The 14664-nt window shown below is 45.4% G+C and overlaps 1 protein-coding gene across 1 annotated transcript; it reads right to left on the bottom strand.

Annotated features, from left to right (window-relative positions):
• Window positions 1-3997: 3997 nt before the first annotated feature.
• On the bottom strand, window positions 3998-13579 carry LOC139152953 (ceramide synthase-like). Its single transcript, XM_070726417.1, has 5 exons — window positions 13458-13579; window positions 10957-11040; window positions 7493-7718; window positions 7206-7301; window positions 3998-4309 (listed from the first exon to the last, which is right to left on the bottom strand). The coding sequence occupies exons 1-5, from the start codon at window positions 13490-13492 to the stop codon at window positions 3998-4000; spliced, it is 753 nt and encodes a 250-aa protein (XP_070582518.1). The 5' UTR covers window positions 13493-13579.
• Window positions 13580-14664: the final 1085 nt, after the last annotated feature.

The following is a 14664-nucleotide window of genomic DNA, read 5'->3' as shown; positions in this document are numbered from 1 at the left end:
GTAGCTAATTAAAAGGAAACTTCAATCTTAGTTTGGATTTTTATATAACACTAAGCTATGGTTTGTTCAACTATAGTTTGGCAAAATAATCGCATTCAACCTACTAAACTAGAGACAAATCATCCAAATAAAATCCAGGAGTGAAGCTAGGCTCCAAAGCCTAGGTTATTTTACTGTTTTTTTTTCTGTTAATAAATCCATTCTTAGTGAATACGTTAGCATACGTTTCAAGCAGTTTCTTAAGAGCTTGTGTGCATTTGAAAAAAATCTGTTCACAATACAATTCCATAACTCTCCAAGGATACAACCTTTACCTCCGTATAGTGTTTAGGTAGAGTCTCCAACATAAATCCTTGATGGATCTTAGCTCTGCGCTAACACTATTTAAAAGTGGCTAAAGCTTTTTTAAACTACCAGACAGATGTTGGAATGATTGGAGATGCTTCTAGAGCTTACTAACATAGATGTATCCACATATAATCATATGGGAGAAAAAATAGTATGATAAGCCTCAGCAATTTTTCATTAGTTCCTGGCCATATGTATGTCAGAAAAAAGTTTGCTCATATTTTAAACAAAGACCTGGGGAACAATTAATTGATCATACAAAGGATGGTTACTGAATGCTTAATAGAAACCTTCCATAAAATATTAAAGGCGAGAAGATAGATATAAAAATTATGACTGAATGTAAGGACGATTGTTTGAAGAATAGAGTCATTAGCCCACCAGCTCTGAAAATAGATATAAAAGTAAGGGAGGAAATATATTTTGTCCTTGATGAGTAATAACATGAACCAATTTAAGAAGTGTGACTTCCCTTTGACATCAAGAATGCTTTCCTTTGAGAGTGTTTATTTCTTTGGCCCACAGCACCTGTGGAAAAACTACATGATGCCAATGAAACGACGGAGTCCCATGAGGCACCCTGGTTTGACTACTCTGACTCCGATAAAGAGAAGATCTTAGCTGTGTATAAGTTTATTGGAGAAAAGCCTGAATTTATTGCTCCAAGTGAGACGGCGGTTTGCATACCCTCTAAGGCAGGATATCTCAACCTTACCTTGGCAGCTTGAAGATGGGTGGACTTCAACTCCCAAAATTCCCCAGTCAGCATGGTTGCTTGGGGAATTCTGGGAGTTGAAGTCACCCGTCTTCAAATTGCTACGGTTGAGAAATACTGTTCCGGGGTTGCCAGAATCTGGGAAAGATCGAAACCAGGCAACATGAAAATTATACCATGGGGCTAAAAGGAGCATAAATTGTCCACACGCGTTATATCCTCGGAAAGGGGCGGCATATAAGTCCAATCAAATAATCCTCCTGTGTTTTATAGCCCTCATTCTTCCCTACCCCACCCCACCCCGCCCATGTTGGGGCTTCTAAACCCGTTTATTAGAAAAAAGTCCAAGGGAGGATCACTTGCTTGACGTAACACATAGATTATGCCTCCAAATCCCTGCCTGTTTTTTTTTTAACAGGATTCCCGCTGGTTAGATCCTAAGCCAGTAAACAACCCTCCCAGCCTGTTTCTGAAGAGTGGGCTTTTCTGCTAGTGGCCTATGAGAATCCCACTTTCTTTGTCTTTTCCAGGCCTCTTCCCTCAGATGCTGCGCTACATCCTGGTGGGATCCGTTGTCCTCATCCTGCTGTTCTTTGTTTTTCAGATTGTCCAAGCGTAAGTTTTGCACCTGCCCACATCTGCTAAGCCAGTGTTTTTCAACCAGTGTGCAGTGGCACACTAGTGTGTCGCGAGACATGGTCAGGTGTGCCGCGAAGCTCAGAGAGAGAGAGAAAGGAAGAGAGAGAAAAAGAAAGAGAGAAAGAAAGCGACAGAGAGAAAGAAAGCAAGAGAGAAAGCGAGCGAGCGAGCGAGAGAAGAGAGAGAGAGAAAGAGAACAAGAAAAAGAAAGCAAGAGAGAGAGAGCAAGAAAGGGAGGGAAGGAGAGAGAGAGAAAGACATAGCGGGAGGTAGGGAGGGAGAGAGAAAGAGAGCAAAAAAGAGAGGAAGGAAGAGGAAGAAAGAGGGATGGAGAGAGAGAAAGAAAGATGAAGGGAGAGAAAGAGGGAGGGAGAGAGAAATAGAGTGAAAGGGAGGAAGAGAGAGAGGGATTTTTTTTTGTTCAAACTTTTTTTAGCCACCCCCACCCCCCCGCTCAATGTGCCCCAGGGTTTCCATAAATATAAAAAATGTGCCACGGCTCAAGAAAGGTTGAAAATCACTGTGCTAGGCCCTGGCTGGAACCCCTTTGCCCCCAGGGGGTGGGGAGGGGAGGGGAGGTGATGTTAACAGCCACGTTTTGTGCCTACACATTTCCTCCAGGATCTGATTTCCCATCTTTTCCCATTTCAGGCTTTTCCGTAAACAACGCGATTAGGGAAGACGACTAGAGTTCCTGAGCTTTTCCACGAGTCCTTCCTGTTAAGTAAAAAAGCCTTTGAATTTGTAGCATTTGCAAGATATTCATTGGTGAGGAAATTGACGCCTCAGGCTAGAAAGTGGGGGAGATTTGCGAGTTCAAGCCCCACCTGAGTCCTGAAAGCTGGGCGGATGGCTTTGGGCTGGTCACTCCCTCCAAACTGAACCCACAACACACACAATATTGTTTGTATGGGAAAATAGGAAGGAGTCGCTGTCTGCTGGGTTATTATTTGCCGCCTTGTGTCATTCGTGAAAAATAATAAAGGTGGGATAGAAATAAGTAGACAAATAAAAGAAGATTAAAGAGGGAAGAGTTGTAAAGACAGCTATGCGGTCCTCAAAGGTTTTAGGGAAAGGGTGATCGGAATACAGGACTCGGCAATACACACCTAGGGAGTTTGGAATTAATAAACGACACACACATCCCCTCCACTGACAGTAGATAAAGGCTCCTTTAATACTTGGCAGACCTTGGGTTATAAATACATTCCCCCCCCCTGCTCTTTATTTACAGCTAGATTCCTGCCCTATGAAGTGAGGAAGGGGTCTAAGAGTGAGCAGTGAAGGGAATCTGTGCTGAAACAGAGGAGAAGATGTGAAGAGGAGAGAGCTGTCATTTCTCCTGCTCGGTTATTGCTATGGGGAGGGGGCATGTGTGTTCTTTAAGCAGCACCCCCTCTGATCATCTTGCTACAGAGCGTGTGCGCGCGCGTTTGTGTGTGAGATCACACCCACACCCACATATGAATGAATTAAATATCCTGGGTAGATGACATTCCAGTAATACTGAAGACCATGTTATTTTACTAGCATCCAAAAAAAAAAAGAAAAGATCCTTATTGGTTATTCTACAAATATAACTAATTCTGCTGATAGATTCCCCCTATTGCTGCCTGGTGTGAGGGCAATCCAAACCCAGTATTATTTCTCCATCGTGTTTACATGTGATAGAGATTCTGCAAATCTAAAGGAAATAGGATTGGGGAGAGTTTGACTTAATCTTCCTACCCAGCGGTATATAACCCCTGCTTTCGGGTAATAGTATCGCCCCCATGCAAGCCACACGGGTCTCTCCTTGGCTAGCAGTACTCAGGAAATCTTAGGTCATCTAATCATAGTCCAGCAAGCAATAACCACTATGCGTTCGTCAGCTCGGCAGAACCCCGATACACTAGAAACCTGGTTTTGCTCTGCAGGCCCACATCCAGTGGATTCTTTGATGTGGAGTGCCACAGTTACGAACATCTCCCCAATATAGATAGTATCCCCTTTGGCTTAGGACTACTCTCTGGTTCAAACCCTACCCAACTCATAGACATTTCAAAACATCGACAGCATTGCAAATTTAGAGGGCAAAGGATTTCCACGTAGCAAACCAAGGAATACTTTGGTTTTATGCCCTCTAAAGACCTTCCTTTGAGACCACCACCACCACCCCCTTCCCAGACCCTCCCATTTTCCCTTTTGGCATAGCAGCCAGCTTCCCCACCTCCCTCCCATCACCCCAATAAATAAGTCATAGGGGGAAAAGGCGGCTTGTCCGTTTGCGGCTGAGGGAGGGGGGCAAGAGAGCCATTAGTCCAGTGCCTGGGTATCCAACCTGTGCCCGTTTCGCAACACTTGTTCCTTGGTGGTACCCCTGGCACAGATGACACGGAACGCTCCACGGCAGATGAGGCCAAACCAGTATATCTGGGGAGCCATGAGGATGGCCGATCCCAAGTTGTACTCGGCAGGGATGGAGAAGGGCACACGGTAGAAGGGCAGGCCAGCATACTGCCCATATACCCAGTACATGTATGGAAAGAGCAGGATGCGGCAGAAGAAGAATGTGACTAGCATGGCCATGCCATTCACCTTGTGGAGAAGGGTGTGCTGCTGCTTGTACTGCGGAGAGAGGGAGAAAAAGAGAGTTGAAAGGCAAATTCAGGACAGGGCTGGCTAACTCTTCGGCCTTTCCATTATGTCTTTCTTTCTTTCTTTCTTTCTTTCTTTCTTTCTTTCTTTCTTTCTTTCTTTCTCTCTCTCTCTCTCTCTCTCTCTCTCTCTCTCTCTCTCTCTCTCTCTCTCTCTCTCTCTATCTATCTATCTATCTATCTATCTATCTATCTATCTATCTATCTATCTATCTATTGGATTTGTATGCCGCCCCTCTACGTGGATTCGGGGCGGCTAACAACAGTGATAAAAACAGCATGTGACAATCCAATACTAAAACACCAATCATACATACAAACATACCATGCGTAAATTGTAGAAGCCTAGGGGGAAAGAATATCTCAGTTCCCCCATGCCTGACGACAGAGGTGGGTTTTAAGGAGCTTAGGAAAGGCAAGAAGGGTGGGGGCTATTCTAATCTCTGGGGGGAGTTGGTTCCAGAGGGCCGGGGCCGCCACAGAGAAGGCTTTTCCCCTGGGTCCCGCCAAACGACATTGTTTAGTTGACGGGACCCGGAGGAGGCCCACTCTGTGGGACCTAACCGGTCGCTGGGATTCGTGCGGCAGAAGGCGGTCCTGGAGATAATCTGGCCCGGTGCCATGAAGAGCTTTATAGGTCATAACCAATACTTTGAATTGTGACCGGAAACTGATCGGCAACCAATGCAAACTGCGGAGTGTTGGTGTGACATGGGCATATTTAGGGAAGCCCATGATTGCTCTCGCAGCTGCATTCTGCACGATCTGAAGTTTCCGAACACTTTTCAAAGGTAGCCCCATGTAGAGAGCGTTACAGTAGTCGAACCTCGAGGTGATGAGTTATTTAGTTATCTAGGGTCTCCGATCTTAATCCTAGTGACTTTGGGCATCTGATCAATAAAACACCATCTAAAATAGTAGTTCTCAACCTGGAGGTTCGGGACCCCCTTGGGGATCGAACGACCCTTTCATAGGGGTCGCCTAAGACCTGGGGAAAAGACAAATTTCCCATTGTGTTAGGAATTATTCTGGCATATTGGAACATATTTTTACAATCCGACGAATCATCCATTTACAGTGAGGGTGTCCCTCTGACCTTCTTGCCAATCAGCTTAAAGCTCTGTTGGGAGAATTGGCGCTAGACTTATGGTTGGGGGTCACCACAACATGAATAGCTGTATTAAGGGGTTGCAGCATTAGAAAGGTTGAGAAAGATTGATCTAAAGTGTCCACAAACCAAACAGCCAGTATATAAAACCTATACAGGGAATCCTCGACTTATGACCACAGTTAGGACCAGGATTTCTGTTGCTAAGCAAGGGGGTTGTTAATTGAATCACACCTCATTTTGCAACCATTTTTTGCCATGGTTGTTAAGAAAATTCACTGCCGTTGTCAAGTGAATGACACAGCCATTGAAGGACTCTGGCTTCTCCCACTGACTTCACTTAAATGGAAGCCAGCTGGGAAGGTTGCAAATGCGGTTACGCAACTTTAAGACACTGCAACTATCGTAAACACATGTCAGCTGCCAAGAGCCCCAAATCTGATCGGGTGACTCTGGGGATGCCACAATGATTGTAAGCCATTCTTTTTCAGTGCGGTTATAGCTTTGAACGATCCCTGAGTCAGTGCAGGACTTGCAACAGTTCATTTAGTGAACTGTTCAAAGTTACAACATCACTGAACAAAGTGACTTACGGTCGTTTTTCACAGTTATGATCGCTGCAGCATCCTCGTGGTCACGTGAATTACACTTGGACATAAACATTTATGATGGTTGCAGTATTTCCTGGGATCATGTGATCCCCTTTTGTGACCTTCTGACAAGCAGAGCCAAAGGGAAGCCAGATCCACTTAACAACTGTGTTAGTAATTCAGCAACTACAGTGATTCACTTAACAAATGTGGCACGAAAAAGGGCTTAGGACCAGACTATTTATGGGACCGTCTCCTGCCACATAGTCCCAGTGACTGATTAGATCACTAGGGTTGGCCTTCGCCACGTCCCATCGACTAAGCAGTGCCGGTTGGGGGGGCCATGGGGGAGGGCCTTCTCTGTGGTGGCTCCTGCTCTCTAGACCCAACTACCCTCCGAGGTTCCTACTGTCCTCATCCTACTGGCTTTCTGGAAAGCCTTGAAAACCTGGCTCTGCCGGCAGACCTGGGGGCCATGATTCTGGCCCCAATTAGGCATGAATTGGGATGTACAATGTAGCGAGACTGCATGAATGAGGTTTTGCATGGTATTATTATTATTATTATTATTATTATTATTATTATTATTATTATTACTCCTATTACTCCTATTATTATTATTATTACTATTATCATTACTACTACTACTATTAATTAGATTTGTATGCCACCCTTCTCCAAAACCTCGTGGCAGCTCACAGAGTAAATATAAAAACACAGCGTACAGTACAAATCTAATAAATTGAAAAAAAATTATAGCTAAAAACCCTATGTATTACTCAATCAATAATATTATTGTTATTAATTGTTTACATTGTTTCATTATTCCTATTGTTGTAAGCCGCCCTGAGCCCCTGGGGAATGGGCAGCACACAAATTTAATTACATAAAAAATAAATAAAAATCGCAAAATGGGGCAAAGCTCACTTTAAAAAATTCTCACTTAGACACACAAAGAGTTTGTGTGCCCAAACTTTGTGTGAGACATTTTTAAAGTGAGCTTTGCCCCATTTTACGACGCTTATTTATTGATTTGCTTAAGTTGAGGACTACCTGTGGTTATTAGTTGATGGCTAACTACCTGTGATGCACACCAAGGTAATAAACCAATCCGAACCTTTCTCTTTCCCTGGCTCCCCAAGAGAAGCTCAGTGGCAGGTGTTACTCACCAGGATGAGGACCTTCCCAAGGCAGACAAAAGGGGTGCTGAGTTCAGCCATCAACATACAACCCAGAAAGAAGTCACCTTTGCCTTGACGCCACAGCTGAAGGGAGGAAAGGGATAAGCATGACAGACCTGGGCATGTGTGGCACCATCTTCTAAAGCACAGCATCTGCGTTTGCAGCTTCTGTTGCATGGACCCATAGCCCATCCCTTCTCTTCCCATCCTCATCTCTGCACACGGGTCGTCCTGCCCCCATCGTCCCCCCCCCCTCCGTCCCTGGTCCCACTCACCACAGACACAGGGAAGCAAACCAACACCATGAAAAGATGGTGAATCACCATCAGCAATTCCTTGTGCAAGTAGGCACGGATGGCGGTGTTCAGCGTCCGGGTCTCAACGCATCTCGACTCGTGCCCTTTGACCTGGTACCTGTGCCAATAGCACAGGAACATAGCGTAGATGTCGTAGATGAAGTAAGGGACTGCAAACTGGGTGTAGTTGGCAGTCAGCCAGTGCCTGCAGGAGGTGAAAAGGGGCAAAGGAATATAGAAACATAGAAGTCTGACGGCAGAAAAAGACCTCATGGTCCATCTAGTCTGCCCTTATACTATTTTCTGTATTTTATCTTAGGATGGATATATGTTTATCCCAGGCATGTTTAAATTCAGTTACTGTGGATTTATCTACCACGCCTGCTGGAAGTTTGTTCCAAGGATCTACTACTCTTTCAGTAAAATAATATTTTCTCATGTTGCTTTTGATCTTTCCCCCAACTAACTTCAGATTGTGTCCCCTTGTTCTTGTGTTCACTTTCCTATTAAAAACACTTCCCTCCTGAACCTTATTTAACCCTTTAACATATTTAAATGTTTCGATCATGTCCCCCCTTTTCCTTCTGTCCCCCAGACTATACAGATTGAGTTCATGAAGTCTTTCCTGATACGTTTTATGCTTAAGACCTTCCACCATTCTTGTAGCCCGTCTTTGGACCCGTTCAATTTTGTCAATATCTTTTTGTAGGTGAGGTCTCCAGAACTGAACACAGTATTCCAAATGTGGTCTCACCAGCACTCTATACAGCGGGATCACAATCTCCCTCTTCCAGCTATGCAGCCAAGCATCCTACTTGCTTTCCCTACCGCCTGACTATAAGCAGCTAATAGACCTAGTAATCCCTGCAGATAGCTTGAGCCACGAGCAAAGAGCAGGACATTCTCCGCCCCTTTGGAATGGACTCAAGGCCACAATCAATGAGGAATTGATGGTGTGCTGATACGCTCCACTCCCAAGGACATTGGTAACATAGATTCTGCCTTGCTCACATCTCTCTCTCCCTCTCTCTCCCTCCCTCCTTTCCTTCCTGATCCTGATCACAAACTTTCCCTCCTAGAGCAAAAGTGGTTTATCTCCAGTTTTAACCTGCTTCACCTTATTTCTAAGGTACTACAGACACTGCTGCACCTAGGAGAGGTATACTAATAGTAATTCCTCCCTATTTGATAGATCCCACCATATTACTCTCTTTATGTACAGGATGCCTTGGCTTTTGCTAGCATCTGCCTGGGACCCGTGCTTTCGACTTTGCTTAAAAACCCACCAACTGTATAAAAAGGCACCGAGATTCATGTCAATTCAGAACATTGGACTTAGTCTCATTCTACTTAAAATGGTTTAAAATACAGGGTTGATTTTTTTTTTTTTAAAAAAATTCCTTGGTCAGGGCTCATTTTTGAAAATGCTATAAGAGCAGCTGAAATAAAGATAAATAAAACAGGGTTTCTTTAAAGACAGGAACCAACTTCTTAACCATCGTATCCCTTGCTCAGCTCTCTCTGCTACCTCTCCCTGTCTCCCAAACATTTCTGCTGACGATACGCTCTGCTCCATGCAAGGTGATTAGGCCAAATGCCAAAGCAGCAGTGCAATGCAGGATATAAGCTCAAACGTCCTTGTGGAGTCCAGATGTATAAGAAAAAGTACGGCATTTGGCATCTGAAGCACTTTCGGGAGGACTGGGCTGTATCCTTTGAGGATGGGTACAGCAGAATTTGATTTCCATGCTGAAAGACCGACATAGGAAGCGTTCTTTCTTGCGTTTTAGGTAGGAGGGTCAATGAAGAGGATACTTCAAAAGTGTTGAAACGTTGCCAGGGAAACCTCCCATTATGAGCCGGGGTGGCACAGCAGGTAGAGTGCCACTGAAGCTGACTTGTAGATCTGAAGGTCAGCGGTTCAAATCTCATCACCGGCTCAAGGTTGACTCAGCCTTCCATCCTTCTGAGGTGGGTAAAATGAGGACCCGGATTGTGGGGGCAATAGCCTAGCTCTGTTAAAAAAAAGTGCTATTGCTAACTTGTTGTAAGCTGCCCTGAGTCTAAGGAGAAGGGCGGCGTAAACATTGAATAAATAAATAAATAAATAAATTATTCCCCAGAAGGAGATTTGCTGTGTAAGGGGCACTGTGATATCTTTGTGAAAATAAAAATGCTGAGGTAGCTTTCACGTCCTTAAGAGAAGTCTTATCTCATAGCTCCCTCCTTCTATGCACATCCAATCAGAGCTCATGGCAGAGGATCCAACAACCCAACTTCCCTCTGTTTTAACCTCCTCCTCACCTTAAGGGCCCTGGAGCTCCTCGTCACTGGCTGCCCAATAAAACTTAATTACACATACACAGAATGCAAATCAGCAACGGAAGCAGCTGTTCCTTTGGTCTAATTCCCTCTGCTGCTCCCACATGCCTATCTAACATCACCCAGGGAGGGAATTAATCCCAACTAAATTCATTAATGAGAAACTAAACTATCCTTGGGAGAGAGAAAAATCCAAGAAAGGATATGATGGAAATAGATCCGGCGACACCTCCGTGCCATATCTTTACAGCCACCCCAAACCCTTCATATCTACCCTCCCCTGTCCTCAGAGTTCCTCAGTGTAGACTTGTGCTGCGTTTCCAATCCTCCTTGTCCTGCAGAACTGCCCTACTGCCAAATTGGATTCTGCAGAAACTGAGGTCTGGCAGCCCTCCCAGAAGCCAGAGTGACTGACAAATCTGATCCTGGAGCTTATTTCCAGCACATATTGTGGAAATCACCTCTCCCATATATATTGTATCAGGATTTAGGAATACAGTACAGGACTGGAGTGGGAAGACTTGCTGTATAGCTTGAGTGGGGCTGTCCATGGTGCTGAAAGAGTACCAATCCAGAGGCACATGGAGGTGTGTGTGTCTCCCCCCTCAGCACCATGGACAGCGCATTATTGTTCAACAAGGCTAGGAATCTGCCCTCCTGCTACTTTTGTCTTACTTGTGCTAACACCTCTATTAAGTTTTGTGATGGGTGCAATCTTTATATGCAAAGCTTCTAGTCTCCACTACTCCCATAACTCCAAAACACCACTTTTCGGAACAGCGTCCTGAACACGCTTTCTCGGGGTCCACAACTCAGTGCTTCGCCCTACACTGCTATCGACCATAGCACTCCTGTTGGTGGCCCCAAACTCTCTGCCCTGCTCCAAAGCTTCCTGATCCCAGCCTACTCATTGCGGTACATCTGCTTGGAACATGTCACTGTCATCCTGTTCTAAATTTGGTGCCACTCCTGGCGCAGGTATCAGGTTTCTCAGTAGTGTGACCTTGCCAAGATGCTGGTTGAGCTGCACTCAGAAAATAAGGTAGAGATGCGATTGGGGTGGGAATGAGATTACTGCACCACAGTGCTGCCCTGGCATTACACCATAAATACTGACTTACTGGTCATCGATAATGTGCTTGCAAGATGTGGAGATGATGTAGCCAACGGTGGAAGCCATGATGGCCTGAATTGAGGAGACCAATCTGTGACAGGAGAATGGGAAATGGTAAGAAGTTTAAGTAACTGTTGTTTCTTTTTCCTTTTCTCATGGATTCCAGCACTAGGTCAGAAGGTATGAGGCCCAAACAGTAGTTCTCAATCCCAATGTGATGTTCTGGCAGCTGCCCTGGATTATTATATTGCTCCAGAACTCTGCCAGCCTTGACCAACAGCTTTAATCCCAACCCACACATCTTCCACCATCCCATAACAACTGCCATTGGCTGGATATATTTGGAGATAAGTAGCAATGGCTAAAGGGTTCAGCTGCCCGTTGATCCTGCTACGTTCTCAAGTAATTCCAGAAGTCAGTCAATAGAGAGGCTTTGATACTTAAAAAAAACATCCTAAGCGATGAGGGCAATTGAGTGTCCTCCCACCCCATTTTAGAAGACATCCCTGGGGTTTTCACTACATGGCACTTTTTTTAAAAAGCATCTCTTACTACACCCAAACAAAACATCTAGCTCTTTGAAATACTTCAATTTTCGAAATAATTTCTGTTTTGGAGTGCCGAGCTGCGGGCACTTTAATTTGCAGCATAATAAACTTACAGTGACTCCAATAACCCATTTGGGGACACCTCGATTCTAGGCTCAATATACCCAGCTAAGGCTTGACTTTCTTGAGTTATCACTACTGTTGGGTTATCAAGAGGCAGCAGTGACACCCTTTCGGCTTTCACTGTGTTGGTTGCTTTTCCTACAATGATCCCACTCCCACTGTGGGATACTAGGAACATCAACTAGCTCACGACCTCAATACAATGCTTCTTCCAGAAAATCCTGGACAGTTTTCTATTTATAGAGATCCCGTACAGGTCCAAGAGAGTTTGAAACTCAATGCACCCTACTCTATTCCCAGCCAGTCCAAGAATTGGCTTCCGGCTTTAACCTCTACTTTTGCAGCTACCAGGAAAGCTTGCTAAGGATGAGGACACCACTCCCCTTCCAAAAAACCCTCACCCTTCCCATTCCATCCCCCCAGGAGCCACGGTCCCCCCCTTTTCCTTAAACCCACCCACATCAAAGTAACAAACCTACAAAAATCAAGGTGCCCAGCAGCTCATCCTCGAGGCCTTCTGCCAGCCCTCCTTCCTTCCCACCCTCTGGACTGCTAGTTCCTGCTGGCATCCCCTCCTGCATCCCTGGTTACCTGGCTGAGATGATGACCGCGTCAGCCTCCTCCCATCGCAGGCCCGGTAGCCACTTGAGGCCGTTTTTGGACAACAGGAAGAGGCCAGGAAAGACAATGGTCCCTGCTACCAAGGCGTGAAACATCTCGCTCAGGCTGCAGGGTTGGGGTGATGGGGGGGAGGAGGAGGAGGAAGGAGGGCAGAGCGGAAGATGGGGAGGGTCAGTGGGGCTGGGATCCCTCCGGGTGTCCACGAGGAAAGCTCATGGTCCCCCAGGGGGCGAGGGGGGATGGAGAGGGAAGGGGGGATGGCGGTGGGAGGGTTGGTCCCTAGCAGAGCTGCTGTGACAGACACAGAGAGAGACACAGTCGGGGGAAGGAGGGAGGGAGGGAGGGAGGGGGAGCAGCTGTCAGCACAGTGCGGGAGCAACTTAAAGAGACAGTGGACTGCGCTGTGCAGATGGACCCGCAGAAAGAAGAGCAGGGTAGCACAGCTCAGCGTTGAATAATCACAGCCTAAAGAAGCTCAGGGCCCAGATTGCAAGGCATGGTGGGAGACGGGAGATGAGATCTATGCATGGGTGGAGAAGGATGGTGGAGCCCCTGCCAGTTGGGGGGGGGGGGGGAGAAAGCTGGGTAGGATGGATCTGTCTCAGGATTGGAAGGTTGAGCGGGAGGTTTGGGAATCTCTCAGAGAGATCTGGTTGGAGTCCTCAACATCGGCATCCTTAACATCCCGTGTCAGAATCCGCTAAGTTAATCCGTTGCTTCTTTCCCTCTGGAAGCCGGTTGAGCATTGCTCCCCCTTTTCCAAGGCAGCTAATCAGGCATCATCATTTAACCCCTGCAACACCAAAGCCTAACTTCCTCTGCCTCTTCCCTTCTCTGGCAGGATCGCTGGAAATTTGGCTAAGCCTATAATCTCAGCTCAGTTTTGTAGAGGATTGGAAAAGAGACTATGGGGCAGTTAACCCGTTTCCCTCCCTCCTCCCTTGTGCATTAAGGGATAATCCTCCACCTGCTAAGAGGTGACCCTGGTACAAGCTTTGATAGGTAAAAGAGCGATTGGCTGCCACGAGGAAATAACTAAATCGGCAGTGACACCTTATGGCTGACTGTGAGCATTGTAGCATGCTGGTTTTGGTAAAACAGGGATGGGTAGAAGTGGCCAGGTTGGGTGGGTAGATGTTCCTGGAAGAGCCGCGAGGGATTTTCTCCCCTAGTCTTTGAGCCTGTGGTTCTTCTAGGTTTGCAGGGAGCCTCCCACCTGGTGGTTACATAGACGGCAAAGCAGAACTCCATTTTCCAGATGTGAACCAGGATCCAACGCAGGATATAGTAGAAGCTGGGATAAGCTACCAAACCCAGAAGGAAGAAGTAGGAGAACTGCAGGAGCAAAGGACAGGACTCAACAATTAAAGTAACCAACTTCTGTCTAAGCAACATTGGTCCCATTGCTTTCCCTCCTAAACTCACAAAGAAACTCCGAGCATTGGTTCCATAGGGTGAATTTCGTTGGTTTCTTAATAACACAATCTCAACATCCTAATTTTTCCAAGACAGTACAACTTTTCCATTGGCTACTCAAGCTTTCTTTAAGTATAAATGCACGGAGACCCAATTTATACAAGCGATTTAGCCAGGTCCACCTTGACTTGACTTCTACCACAGGAAGCCATAGGCCTCTGATAGGTTGTGTTTTTTTTTTTAATTTCAGATAAATGAATATCAGTTTGCTCTGTTTATGAATGAGTTCAGAGGTTTTACTGGTTACGGGCTAACCATACATAGCCCTTTACACAGTTCCAGCAAGGGAGATGGCCTTTTTAGTCCTTAAATAACCAGTTCATTATAAACAAAGTGAAGTTGTGATGGAATTGACTAAGCATATTAATATTAACATATTAATCAAAATGTTGGTTGGTTAAATGCATAATTAGAACAGGTAATCCATAATGGATCAGGGCAGAGGCCCATCAAGAATTGTGGAATCTGTATGCCACCTGGAGGAAGCATAAACAATTATGCCTAAACATTATTTTTTAAAAAAATATATGAAGGAATTTGTATACAGTTGCCAGTAGTAGGAGATATGCCTAACAGGATTGTCCCATAAATTACCCAGAAATTGGAGGGGGGGGGGTTATTTGCTCCAAACTTAAGAATTTGGGATTTGATGACATATTAAGACCTTCCTATTGATGCCAACATTTAATAGTGATCATCATAGTTCCCTCTAAGCTGAGCAGTGAGCAATCGCTCACTTAAAAATCATCATCAACTCAGAGTTTTCCAAACCTGCCCAGAAACCGAGAGGGAAAGAGTGAGAGGGAAGGAGAGAGAGAGGAAGAGAGAGAAACAGATAGAAAAAAGAGAGGAAGGAAAAGAGAAAGAAAAAGAATGGGAGTAAGGAAGAGAGAAAGAAAATCAAAATCTAGTTTGAAACTAGCTCAACTAATTAAGTGGCATTTTGA

This window comes from Erythrolamprus reginae, chromosome Z, assembly GCF_031021105.1.
Source record: "Erythrolamprus reginae isolate rEryReg1 chromosome Z, rEryReg1.hap1, whole genome shotgun sequence".
Classification (NCBI taxonomy): Eukaryota; Metazoa; Chordata; class Lepidosauria; order Squamata; family Dipsadidae; genus Erythrolamprus; species Erythrolamprus reginae.
This window is presented reverse-complemented; position numbering and strand designations above follow the sequence as displayed.